This window comes from Chionomys nivalis, chromosome 9 (assembly GCF_950005125.1).
Source record: "Chionomys nivalis chromosome 9, mChiNiv1.1, whole genome shotgun sequence".
In the NCBI taxonomy this organism is placed as follows: domain Eukaryota; kingdom Metazoa; phylum Chordata; class Mammalia; order Rodentia; family Cricetidae; genus Chionomys; species Chionomys nivalis.
This window is the reverse complement of record NC_080094.1, coordinates 33,377,249-33,391,471: the sequence shown is the minus strand read 5'-3', so window position 1 is coordinate 33,391,471 and position 14,223 is coordinate 33,377,249. Positions and strand designations below refer to the sequence as shown.

Here is a 14,223-nt window from a genome sequence, read left to right as displayed (position 1 = left end):
AGTCTGTCTTAGTCTAATTTCCCATTCAGTTATGTATTACATTGGGGTGGTAATAGCTACTGTACAGATAACATGACGGTCTCTGCATAAGTTGAGCATAGTTCGCAGATCATGAAAATGCAAGCTGTAGTTTTTATTGTTTTCAGCAGTCTAGGGAGAGGCCATGGTGCAGACTTCTTTCCTTCCCATTCAGTGGTCCTCTCTGTGGGCTGCAGCCTTCCTCCATCACTATGTATTATAAGACCTGTGAATGGTCCCATCCAACCAAGCCCATCTCTCTCAATGGTCCTAAACTCACCCCATTCCATCTCCTGCCCAAATGAAAAACACCATTTACTATGGTGGACTTGCAATAAGAGCGATTCAGTGGTATGTTTCTTAGACAGATTCTGGTAAATGCAAGTCACACCTCAATATCACACAAAGTATGGCTCTTCCGGGTATGCATAGACTAGCAAGACGGGTCTAAAAGGAACAGCTTTTTCTTGTGAGCTCTGGATTCTAGTTGCTGGCTCTCCTACTCCATCATCTGTCAGGAAACAACTGCCTGGAACTGACATGGCTACAGAGCTTCCTTTCCAGAGGTTTTAGTCCCAGAAAGTAAAGTGCTAGGACCTAGGAGAGGCCCCACCCCACTCGGGGTCAGCCCCATGCCCTCACCTTCCTCTTCTCCCTGAGTTTGGCAGCTTCCTTTGGATGGTTAAAGCGGAACATGTTGGTTCTTCCCAAGAGTATCACAGCACCTGGAATACACAAAAACGACAGCAATGGATGGACAGCAACATGATGTCAGTGGTAGGCAGTGAGGTCAGCTGGCAACAGCAGAGCACAGACTTATCCTTCCAGTGCATTACAAAATAATAAGGGGATGCTTCAGTCTCAAAGGCCGACCTATGGAGGCAAATTTTAAACCTGCATGTACTTTTGTTTTTACAGCTGGGTGTAAAATATATTCAAAATAACTTAGGCAGAAGTGATGAATCTAAGCATTATAACCCATTATGAGATTTTAAACTTAATATGCAGATAATTAGACTTATGATTATTTGGAGGAAAAAACCCTCCAGGTATCTAAAGAGATGTATCATCAAGCAAAACATGTGATTTCAAATGTAGGAAATGTTTATTAATGCTTACAAAAGGAGACACTCAAAGACAAGCAGTTTCAAAAGAAACACAGTGGAACTGGCAGAGAACAAGCTCCTATTGCTAACACCTGCCAGTACCTGATGTGGAAGAAACTGCATACATAAATATATACATGTCTATTCTCAAGGAAGTATGCTGCTTCCTCTCACAAACCCTGTTAAAATTTACATGTCTGTATTAGGTACTGGACCAAAATCCTCATTCAGTACCAAGTGTCCATGAACAAGAGAAGTCAAGGCCAATGACTAAGAATACTAAGAATGACCAAGGAAGAGGGGTCAGCAAGAATAAGCAAATAGTTTCTGAAGTCAGACTTGTCCAGATCCAGTGCATTGGCCATGGAAGGCAGTGAACTCCCTGGCCTTACAGGCATTTAAGAGAAGCTATGCCATACATATCCTGTGGTCTCTTCCATGCGGAGTACTTTGTCACTTTATGATAGTTTTAGTTCTGTGACAGGCAATACTTATATTCTCGAGTCAGTCATCAAGAGAAATGACTGTGACATTATAGCACCAAGTGGAGACTAGAGGAGCTAAAGACCAATATTGGTCTCACTAGATAGTCAGAAAACAGCAAAAAGTAGAGCATGGGGTACCACAGGGAAAGCTTGGGTCACAGATGGGAGACTACCTAGCTATGTTCAGAACATAAAAATTCAAAATCAATCCATACAAAAGATTTTTTTTAACAACAGCAAAGACAAGCTTTGTTTCTAGGTATGTGTATACCTGGAAAGCTGAGAAAAAGATTGACCAGCATTCACCATCGAGTAGACAGTGATAAAAAGCCAACCCATAAATTTGGTATTTCCCAGAGAAAAATTCAAAAACAAAATTACTAATTGTTAATAGTTAAAAACTTAAAAGATTTCAAGGGTATCTGTGGAGGTTTGAAAGAAAATGGCCGCCAAAAGGAGTGGCGCTATTGGGAGGTGTGCCTGGGCTGGAGTAGGTGTGGCCTTGTTAGGAAAGTGTGTCACTGTGGAGACGGGCTTTGAGGCCTCATATATGCTCAAGCTATACCCAATGTCTCAGACCACTTCCTGTTGCCTGATTATCAACACGTAGCAACTCCTTCTCCAGCATTATATCTGCCTGTATTCTGCCTTGTTTCCTGCCATGACAGTAATGGATTAAACCTCTGCATTGTAAGCAAGCTACCACAATTATTTTTTTTTTCTAATATGAGTTGCATGGTCATGGTGTTTTTTCACAGCAATAGAAACCCTAACTAAGACAGTATCTTTCTACCATCCCCTGAAACCTCAGAAGATACAGTTTGTTGAGAGGACAGTACCACCAGATCCTTAATGCCCCTTGGTGCAAGTCCTGGAGCTGCTGATGGCTGATGTACCCTCTAACTGAGCACAAACAGCTACCTCTTGCTTGGGAGTGGTCTTTGCCTGGAGTCAGAACACAATCACAGTCATCTACTCTAGAGCTTTAGAAAGCATCTCCTCACCCAGTCTCAGCTATTACCTAGTTAGTAAAGTGTCTTAGATGAATCAGAGGAGTTTCAAATCCATACAGTTAACCACTGACTGACTGACTGACTGGTTTAGACGCAAGGCATAGGGAGAAACTGAAGAACTGGGTTCAATGGAAGTCATTGTTTCACAGGAAATGGAGCCAACATGAAGAGAAGAATTTTGGGAGATTCACGAAAGCAGTAGGTCTTTGTCTCACTAACAATTGGTTTACTGTCCTCATATAAATTCACACTTGTGTCTCTGTCACTCTGAAAAGGCAACTTCACTATAATTAAGAAAGGTGTTTTCCACTTTTTCACTGTTAAGACTCAGAGCTGTGTCTCTTGCAGAAAGTGGTAATCTAAGCAGTCATGTCTAGGATGTAGGCACTTTTAATACTCTTCAGCTATATTAGAGATTAATACGGCGATCAAATTCCAGGTGTTAATTACACCTAACTCAACTCTTTTTCCCTTCTATTAATCAAATGCCTAGCTAAGCAAGTTGAAAATTGCTAAAATATGTTAATGGAAAAATAGAATAGTAACTCAGAGACATTATTTCAACTCATATTAAGTCACTGAAAATAATCCAGCCACCTATGTTACTTGCATGAAATATACAGCTAAAAGCCCTTTATGAAGTTATGAAAGAAAGTAAAATTATCCAACAATTCATTTCCATTTTGATGGGTGTCAAGTAAGGGCCTGGCATTTGTAATGGTCTCCATTAACAGTTGTCTCCTCTTCTTCCTTCTACTGTTCATTTTCACCCAAGAAACACTGAATCAAAAATATGCACCAAGCTTATGTGATACTGCTTTTAATTTGTATAGCTACAAATACTTTGTGAGCACTGACATGCTAGTCATCATGATAAACACTGGGGATACAGAGTTGGAGAAGGCTAACTATGCCTTGCCCTTACAGAGCATAAACAGTTAACAGGATAGGGGTAAATGAGTGAGAAGTTTCAACAAAGCAAAAACACACCTCCTTCAAAAAAGCCATACCTTCTAATACTGCCACTGACTATGGGTCCATGGGCAGTGAGTGACAATTGTCTATATTCTGTCAATTCGTTTTAAATAAACGCTGATTGGCCAGTAGCCAGGCAGGAAGTATAGGCACGACAACCAGACAGGAAGTAGAGGTGGGTCAATGAGAACAAGAGAATTTTAGGAAGGAGGAAGCCCATTCCTCTGCAGTCCTACCCAAACACAGAAGAAGCAAGATGTGACTACGCCTTGCTGAGAAAGGTACTGAGCCATGTGGCTAACATATACTAGAATAATGGGCTAATGCAAGTTATAAGAGTTAAGATAAAGCCTGAGCTAATAGGCCAATCAGTTTATGATTAATGTAGACCTCTGTGCAATTTCTTTGGGACTTAATAACTGTGGGAACCAGGCAGGACAGAAACCTCAGACAACATGGGGACCATTTTCATGTATCTATCTATCTATCTATCTATCTATCTATCTATCTATCTATCTAGAGTTTTCTTTACTAAATGAAGTCACTGTTGTAGAAATGTCACTCAAGTAAAGAAGAGGAAGAAAAGAAGGGAAGGGAGGGGAAAAAGGAAGGGAAGGAAAGGAAAAGGAAGGGGAAGGAAAGGAAGGTAAGGGGAGGGGAGGGGAGGGAAAAGAAGGGAAGGGAAGGGGAGGGGAGGGAAAGGAAGAGAAGAGAAGAGAAGAGAAGAGAAGAGAAGAGAAGAGAAGAGAAGAGAAGAGAAGAGACTTGGAGGAAAGCTGGCTTTAACAGCCTCATAGAGGAGGTGACCTTGGAGAGGGAAGAGACAGAACTAAGGGGGAGGCACCAGTACAGAATGCTGCCAGAGATGCTAAATGGAAACCAGAGATTACCAGTGGGTGCTGCCTCAAGGAGAGCTGCGTAGGTGAGAAGGCAAGAAAGAAGGAGCTGGGGAGAAAAGGGAGCTGTAAAATACACAAATATAATTTGTATGACAGTGCTTTACAGACCCCTGTGGCCAGAAAGCCAGGCTGCAGAAGAGACAGCAAGATGAACACGAAACCCAGTGGCAGAAGGACTGGGACCTCCCATGCCCCATCAAGGCTATATATGCCAAAACTGAGCTAAAGGTAGGCATGGCTAGATCTCCCAGACAAAGCAAATAATCCAAGAATGGTCTTAATAGGAGGTGGGGTTTTTGAGTCTCAGATCTGTTTTGGTTCTCTAGATGCACCCTACCCTACCCATTAAAGGTACCTTTCTCTTTCATAAAGAGTCTATTTTTATCATTGTCCACATATCCCTTGGTTCAGTTCTTTGTTCCCGGGCACACGAACCTCAGCTGGTGCCCTTTGGACTCAGATCATACCTATGACATGTTAATAAACAGAGGGTGAAATGGGTTTAGTGGCATAGTTAGCTGCAATTTATGAAAGAGGAAATTCATGAATATACTTAGCAATAAGCCAGCTAAAGGAAAAGGTAACTTGGTGGGTGGATGGACAGACAAATGAAACTGGTTAGTGACATAATATCTAAGTGAGGGCTGGGAATAGTGGTCAGTGAGTAAAATGATCACTATGCAAGCATGGGGCCCTGAGCTTAGATCACCAGCATCCAGGTAAAAATCTAAGTCAGCTGGTATACCTGTAACCCAGCACAGGGCGAGGGTGTGGAGAAAGGTTGACTGGGGACAAATCACTAATATCTGGGTTTACTGAGAGATGCTAGCTCAAAACAGAAGGTTCAGAAGCTACTGAGGAAGACATCTGAGAATAACCTCTAGCCTACACACCCATACCCCACCCCAACACTTCCCACACACCCTGAAAGAGAATCTATGGGTGAGACCAAGGAGGAGCTATGACTGAATCTCTTTGGAATTCAGTGTTTTCAGCTGCTCATCAACTGGAAAATTCCTAAGGTTCCTTCTCGACCTTAAGTTCTTTTTAACTGTCAATGACTCCTTGCTTGAGGTTAATGTGATTAATCGCAGCAGATGGACTTTCTGTGATACGCTTAATTTGTAATTTTGAGAGCATGTCTAAACCTCGCTGAAATGTATGATGGCTTCACTGAGATTACTTCAGAGCTTGTTAAATATCCAAGACAGACAAATTCCAGACGGTATTAAAAAGGAATGGAGGAGGAAATGACATTGTAAAATGGGAGACAAAGCCTTTTGTCTAAAAAATATAAAAAGATTCCTTTATTTAAATCTCTGTGAATGAGAGATACAAATGATGATTTCATATGAGATTTTCTTATTTTAGTATGTAAAGTAAGCTGAAAAAACAAGAATATATGTATTGCTAGTGATTTCTAGGGGAAGAAAGGGACAATACTTAAGACTACAAGCAATTACCCCCCTCCTTTGATTTTAATGAGATTTTCTAATTCTGCTACTGCATGAATAAATTAACTTACTTTTCTATTAAATGTTGTCATGTGAATATTGTAGAGGTGACTGTATAAAGGATGCTGTTCTGAGTTAAAGCTGATACAAACACGGGAGACAACTGTGTTCCCCAAAGTGCCTGGTCCAAGATAACAGGAGCTTAAAGGCTTGAAACAATAGAAACAGGATTCTGCTTCTGGGCTCCTCATTTTACATTTTAATTATTTCATCACCCTTCACGTACCCAGCACACACACAGGGGCTGCATTCCTAAAGGACACTTGGTGGGAGAGAGGTTTCATTTGAGTTATGATGGGTGGAGGATTCAGACTCAGAAAATATCACACGCTGCCTTGAAAGGTGGCTGAACAAGAATCTTGGGTAAAGAAGGACAAGGATATTCTCATTTTGTTGCCTGATTCCAGGAAAGCTGCTTATAAGAACCGTCTCTGTGATTTGAAATAGCTTAAAAACCTTATATTGAAATGAATTGCAATGTTAGCATCATTTTGGAGCCATGATAAAAATCTAATCTTCAATAACATGAATCATTACATAAGAACAGATTAAGTTGTATGTTCTAGGGCTTTCTACTCTTTAAATAATGACTATTACTTAAGGCATAGGAGTTACAGTAATTATGTTTCAAAATGGCTTTGGGAAGCTAGATGTGAAAGATTAAGAGTTATAGGGAATAAATGACTTTGTGCAGATTCTAAATGAATTCAGAAAAGACATAAAGATGCCATTGATAGGCTTGGGCATGAGTGCCAGGTACTCATGAGTGCCAGGTGCCGGGCATCAATGTGATACTGGAGCAGATATCACCATCAAAGCATGTCATCTGATCACTGCTTTTTGTGGTGGGGACAAAAGTATATGACACCTTATCAAAGACCAACCAGGGCCCCGACATCTCCCTTATCAGTGCTCACATTTCAGACAATGAGTTGTAACTTCCTGCATTAGATAAATCACTTTATCCCTCATTTATTCTCAGTAAAATGAAAATTTGTAAGCTTAGTTTCTGGGCCTCTAGAGAATAAAGGAAATTGATTTTCAATCTTTGCTATTGATGTACCCAGTCAAATAACCATCAAGGGTGATTTGATGATCTGGGTATGTACTGAGTGCAGAGTTTTTAAATCTTCAGGATGCACCAGTCCACCCCTCCCCGTAAAATCTTAGATGAGTGCCTGAGTGAGTCAGGCTAATGTTCTTCTTCTTGAAACTTCATGGGGGAAACAGATTACTTCCTACAGGGGACAAGTCCATCCGTTCCAAGGAAAATGTGGATTTGACATGAAATAATTCATGAGCAATACAAAATCATACATGTTGCGAGAATGGCTGCTGGGTTGTCTTGGGTTCACCAAGGCTTGTCTGGCTATGGTGCTACTTTCCACAACTCCTGCAGAATGTCAGCGTAAGCCTTGCCATGGATGAGGGGGTCCTCTGTAGCCACTGAAGGAGCCTCAGAAGGAGTAACATGTCTAAAACAGATGGATGGGCCATCATAAAGGCAGCATAGCAAGTTGCTTGTTAAAAAATTTCTGCTTAGCTTGCAGACTTAATTCAAGGCACCTCACTAGGGAAAGTTCTCTATGATCTGTCAATTAAGAGTCAACCACACTGCCATCTTAGCTAATTTCAATACAAAATAAACATTAAAAATAGTTGTTTACAACCCAAGCCAGTCATTAACATCACAGTGCTTTACAGTTTAACAAGGCTCTTACAGAGCACTGGTACTCTTTTAAAGACTGCTGAGGAGAGTGAGGAGGCTTCGATGACTAAGGGCAGCCAAACGGAAAAGGATGAGTTTCTGTATCTTGGCTCAGACTAGAAAGAAGCTCAAAAATGCTCATTGCTATGAAACACGGATGAGAAGAAGTCCTCTGCTTTCATCTGAACAAGAAGTTCCCTGGTACCAAGTAGAGGCAGCGGGAGGTCTCCAAGTTACCCAGGATGGTACAGCAGGCTCCTGTGGCTGTATGCTCCCTCTTTTTGTCCTTTAAGTCCTTTGCCCTGGACATGGATGTAGGTAAACAGGGTAGAAGAAAGAGGGGAAGCGGGAAAACTCCAATTTCCAGTTGGAGGAGAGAAACAGGAAGATCCAAGGGAAAACTACTGGGCGCACAATAGGAACTCCAACGTTCACTACCACAAGTGCACACATAGCCCTAAGCCTCGGTAGCATATTCAGCCTGAGAGATGGGCTAAGGGGCAGAAAACTGCTCAGACTATCCACATAGTCAGACCACTGCAATGTGGACAGCCCAGAGGCCTTGACAACGAACCAGCATTAGTGCTACAAGCACAATCTGTATAGGTGAGGCTGCTCCTAACTTAGGTGAGGGACTCGGCGAGGGAACACGCTCACTGGCTCACTGAAGGAGGATATCACAGTATCCCATCAAAGAATTTCAATGAAACTGACTCTCCTTTAACAAAATGTTCAAACTTTCCGGATTCAAACCATTATCATTACTTCCTTAACAAAGGAGGTCAATGAATTGGGAAAACAACGCAGCATGGCTGAGCCCTTTGAGCTAAAAATAATAAACATTTAAATAAGTATTTCAACTTTAAAACAAAAAGAAAATTAAAAATGGAATAAGAGATAAAACATAAAAAGAAGAACCAAATGTTGTGACCCAAAATCACAACAATCAGATAAACAAAAGCTTTGGAGGATGAGCCCTATAGCAGGAAGCGGTCATAGAGGAAAACTCCACTAGATAGTAAATCAGAGCATCAAAAGAACAGGAGACAACAACCAAAATATCTAATGTTTATATGATTAGAGACCCAGAATGAAAGAGAAGTGTATACAGTAGAGGAAAATGTTTTTAAACAAATCATGGTGGCAAACTTCCCAACTCTAAAGATAGACAGACACCCACAGATTCCGAGGCTCAGTAAATTCCAAACTGGTAAACTTAAAGACACCCATGGCAACACCCACTGTAAAGCCATCTAAGGCAATGTGAAGCCTAAGTTGTTGAAGGGATCAGAGAGACTAAAACAGGTATGAAGGATGAAGAAGAAAAGAAAGGAGTAGAGATAGGCAAATAGGTATTTTTCTGCTCATGTCAAGGGTGTCGAGAATCTGACTTCAGTGTGACTAGCTTTAGTCAGCTGCTCTCACGCAGAAGAATGCATCAGAATTACTTCTGGACATGAAAACCCACTGGGGTTTTTAGATCTAGATCTTTTGCAGCATAGGGCTTAGGAATCTGTGTATCTAATAAGCTCCAGGGTAGTGCTGATGTCACTGACCTGGAACATACTTGGCGAACCATTCTCTTTTTAAAAATAGTTCAGGTTTTAAAATTCAAAAAGAAAATTCTCAGTTTTCAGGTCTCTAACTTGAGGGAGGCATCTGACGGGTGCTCAGGTCAGTATAGTGGAGCCCACAGGGAACACGCTCTTCTCTCCCAGCTCTCTGAAGCATATACATTCTTGGCCTTAGCTGGATACCGTGGTTTAACCCTCAAAGACCTATTTTCTTTTCCAGTTCCACTAAAATTCCTTTTTAATTTGTCACTGAGCCTTCCAGCAGATGAAAATTTTATCAAAGGCTCCCCTGCTCCACTCCGCAGACAATCACCTGTTCACTCTTTCAGGGTACTTGAGTAAAAGCAAATATGTTTTGGCACTCAAGCATATCACATTCAAATGCACCTCACTGTGAATTTCCAAGATGCAGTTTCTGTAGCACTTTTAAAATGAGAGGTAAATGTTCAATGAATCTGGCAGGCCAGCAAGCAGACCAAAGGTATTCACTGATATGAATGTAAAAATTATTTACATTTAACAGTGACCAGCTTTAAAAATATATATTACATCAAAAACTAATTCAAATAAGAAAGCCTAGTTCCTGGAAATTCCAAGAGAAGGCTGAAGTATTTGCTGAATTACTACACACCTGATTATTGTGTCATTTCTTATTAAATATATGGTGGTTAGGTTTGGGAGAACTTAAGAGCTTAGACTCTCAAGAAGAGCTGTGGTCTCTGGATATAAACAAGACATTGTGGTCAAGAATTTGCCTTCTTCAGTTTGGATGCTCACTTTACTAGACCTGGAAGGAGGTGGGAGGTCCTTGGACTTTCCACAGGGCTGGGAACCCTGATTGCTCTTAGGGCTGACGAGGGAGGGGGACTTGATCGGGGGAGGGGGAGGGAAATGGGAGGCGGTGGCAGGGAGGAGGCAGAAATCTTTAATAAATAAATAAAAAGAAAATTAAAAAAAAGAATTTGCCTTCTTCTTTCTATGGATTCATTTATGGAGCTATAATGGAATCACAAGTGGTAGGGGATCTGAGCTTTGGACACACACTAAGAGATGGGTATATTTAGACCTGAAGATGAAGGAAAGGTGTCTGATGTCAAATATTAGACAATACACAAGGAATATTCCATCCCATTCATGCTTACAATTCCAGCAAATACTCTTCATTTTACTGACAATGCCAAAGAATGAAAACCTTTCCTTTTGTTTATTATGTGTGTGTGTGGGGGGGGGGGGGCTATGCTATTTGAAAGAAGGCAGCTCATTGACACAAGTTAAAAATGAAGAACAACATTAAGAAAAAAAAAAAACTTGTCCCTAATGATGACAACCTTCTAAATTTAGACAAATCCATTTTTTGGCATTCACAGTGTGTTAAGTGGTTTATTTAGATAAGGAAGATGTAATTACTACTTGTGCTTTTTTTTTTTTAATGACACAGTCTAGTACATTTCCAAATGAAAGTAATTTAACAATGAAGAGGCAGCTGACTATGGAATATCAGCAATAAGGTGGAAGCTGGTGATGAAAGGGGAGGGCGCCGTGAGTGATATAAGGTGAAGCTGAGATGTAGTCAGCTAAGGGTAATGTGTAAAACATGGATACGATGTGGGTTGGTATTCATCTGGGCTCCTATCCTATATTCCTGCTGTCCGGAAAGCAGGGAACTGTTACAAAACTGTTCCTTCTGTGTGTCTTTCATGAACCCAATCAGCAGTTTACCAAACAGGCCAATTTTGAGAACCAAGAAATAACGGATCAGAAAGGATGACAGGCCAGTAGCCACTACAGTAAGCCAGAAACTGGCGTTAGTTAGAACAACAGGTGTGGGAAACCAAAGTGGCCTGGACTTCACGATCCTCGGGGATATAAACAGAACCTGTGCCTGGCTTGGAAAGCCAAAAAGATTTAACAACAGATACAAGTCAAGGATTCAGAGGGTAAAAGTATGAATAATAATAATGAGAGATAATAAATAGTCTGCTATCATTTTTTCAGTGTTCTGTACTAATACAGCAGCTGTCCAGCTACCCCAAGATCCAGCTCCAAGAGGCTTGGCAGCCAAAAGTTAATTCAAAACATCTGACTTTGCAAAAATCACCTAAGCAGGACTGTGCAGAAGTACTCCACAGAACTGACTTTAAAAAGCTGCTTCATGGGCAAAAGCCAAGAAGGATTTTAAGTATAAAAATACTGTTTTACTTAATCCTGCTTCATTTATTGTATTTTTAATGAAGTCCATTTTTTTATATTTTACTATAGGTTTTAAAAAACTAGATGCTTATTGAAGTCTATGATCCTTGTCTATAAATGCTAAGGTTGCCTCCTTCCTCTCTGGCAGGGAAGATGATCTGGAGGAGGATAGGTCAGTCCCATTTACCCCTTTTATTTTCACTACATATGGTCAAAAACCTCCAGTTTATCATATCACTCTGCAATTTAAAAACATGTTTCAGTTTTCATTTTAAAAATCAACAAACACTAAGCAAGCCAAAGTAGATAATTTTATTCCTTAATTTACGATGGACAGGATATATATTAATGAAAGAAAGTCTAGGTTAAAAAAAGAAAAAAAAAGTTGTCATCTCGTTACTCTCACACAATGCCTTGATTTGATGCCATCTAGCATTCCCCGGCTCGGAGGCTTGTTAGTGGCATTTATACTCTGTGCAATGCTCTTTCATCTTCAAACATGGTGGAAGCAGTTCAGCAGCTCAGCATGAGCTGGAGGAACTCAAGCCCACTGGATCTGAACATCACCACAGAACCACGACAATAAAAGAATTAAGAGCATCCCACAGGGAAAGACAAGTGTTGCTATTAGCCTTCAACGTCAATTAGTTCTATGACTCTCTTAGCCAAAGTCACATCTGACATAGACTAAAAGGTCAGAAATTTGCTTCCTAACCCAAAGTAGACATATTTTAAAATGAGCTACCTAGTTGAGTAGAAGAACAAAATAAAATAAGGTATAAAGAAAACTAAAATTACTTCATGTAGACATTTACCAGCAAGCTTTAATCTAGAGGAGAATTAGACACATAGTTACAGCTTTCTGAAGAATTTCTGCAAACTCAGCAAACTCGTGATCCTGCTTCCTTCCTGGGCAGTACAGGAGAAAAGAATCACTCAACGTTAAATGTTAAGGAAGGTCTACACAGAGCCCACACTGGAGAGCACCCTTTAAAGAATTGGAAAGTTCTAGGAATGTACAAGGTGAATCTAGAATATCTTGCCTCAGAAGGTATGCAAGAGCTCACAAATCAATGAGGTCAAGCCAAAACACACAGACGCCACCTTGAAGAAACCCACACTGGCCAAATCTGAGACAATTTGAACATTCAAAATAAATAAAGGCAAAGCAGAGAAAATACTAAATACAGTGACTAACTATGCAACCCTGCTACTAAAAATTCAATTGACAAATGAGAAGAAATGACAAGAAAATCTTTTTAGCAACCAACAGAATAATAATAATTCAGCAAAATTTTAAAGACAGTTTCTGAAACAGTAAGTCAACATGTGACAAGGGAAAGAATACTGATAACCAAAGTGCCTTCCCACAGCATTATCTAAAGCCAAAGTCAAAGGATGAAATTACACAGGGCAAAAGCTTAGCCAGCTGCATGTTTACCAAGGACCCAAAGGGAGTGCCATCAGCAGTGGAGGATGGGAGAGGAGGAAAATGCAGCATTGTCAGAAATGCATCATATTGGAGGTGTAAGTCACTCAGTGTCACAGCGCTTGCTTAGTCTGTACAAGTCTGGCCCAGCACTTCCTGCAAACAAACAAAAATCTAACTACGAACGGCACCAGAGAAATCCTACAGAGGGAATGCCTACAATGCCTCTGACACAATCTGTTCAATGTCATAAAGTCCAAGAAAGACCAAGGACCTACTCTAGAATGAAGAAACTAGAGATGTGGCCAACACGACCATGCACAAAGCTGGATCCATGAGAAGCAGACGGCCAAATCTAAATGAACCAAATCTGAGGATCACCATTAGTTTCCCAGTTGTATGGCTGCACTGGAGATGTATGGAGAATCTCACTGGTGGAGGAAATATACAAAAGGTACTCAAAGATTGGAATTCGTCATAAGCAGAACCCCATCCTTCCCCTAGAGGACATGTAATCCCCACAGCTTGGAACAGTTGGAACCTTTAGGATGAGGAGTCTCCTGGAAGATCTTCAGAGAGGTGTGGTGTGCCTCCCTCTTCTCTGTTTTCAGGTCATGAGATTTAATTTACCACAGGCTCAAATCCAAAGGACTAACACTGACTGGAACGACATTTTCTCTTTACAATCTTATCAATTTAGCTACAGAGAAAAAGAGCAGACTAATTAACATGTACTGGCTACTTTCACATGGCTCTGTAATTTGAAATTCTGCATCTATTCTTTTCTCTCTCTTTTTTTTAAGAATACTGAAGTTGTTTCCAACAGAAAAGACATCATACCCATCCTGTGTATATAATTGTAACCACTCATAAGAAGGACACAAACACTGAAAGTAAAAGTCTTTTTTTTGTTTGTTTTTTGGGTTTTTTTGTTTGTTTGTTTGTTTTTCGAGATAGGGTTTCTTTGTGGTTTTGGAGCCTGTCCTGGAACTAGCTCTTGTAGACCAGGCTGGTCTCGAACTCACAGAGATCTGCCTGCCTCTGCCTCCCGAGTGCTGGGACTAAAGGCGTGTGCCACCACCGCCTGGCGAAAGTAAAAGTCTTAAAGGAAATCATTGTTTTTTTTTTTTTTTAAATATTTATTTATTATGTATACAATATTCTGTCTGTGTGTATTCCTGAAGGCCAGAAGAGGGCGCCAGACCTCTTTACAGATGGTTGTGAGCCACCATGTGGTTGCTGGGAATTGAACTCAGGACCTTTGGAAGAGCAGTCAGTGCTCTTAACCACTGAGCCATCTCTCCAGCCCCCA

General features: G+C 40.7%; 1 protein-coding gene across 3 annotated transcripts in view; it reads right to left on the bottom strand.

The window, feature by feature from the left end:
- The window catches only part of Kif16b (kinesin family member 16B), a 296,601-nt gene that overhangs the window by 155,782 nt on the left and 126,596 nt on the right, over positions 1–14,223 (bottom strand). For all 3 annotated transcript variants that reach the window (XM_057780936.1, XM_057780934.1, XM_057780935.1), the window contains exon 16: positions 661–743. In XM_057780936.1, coding sequence (XP_057636919.1) covers positions 661–743 — 83 coding nt within the window. The remainder of the gene's footprint in view (positions 1–660; positions 744–14,223) is intronic.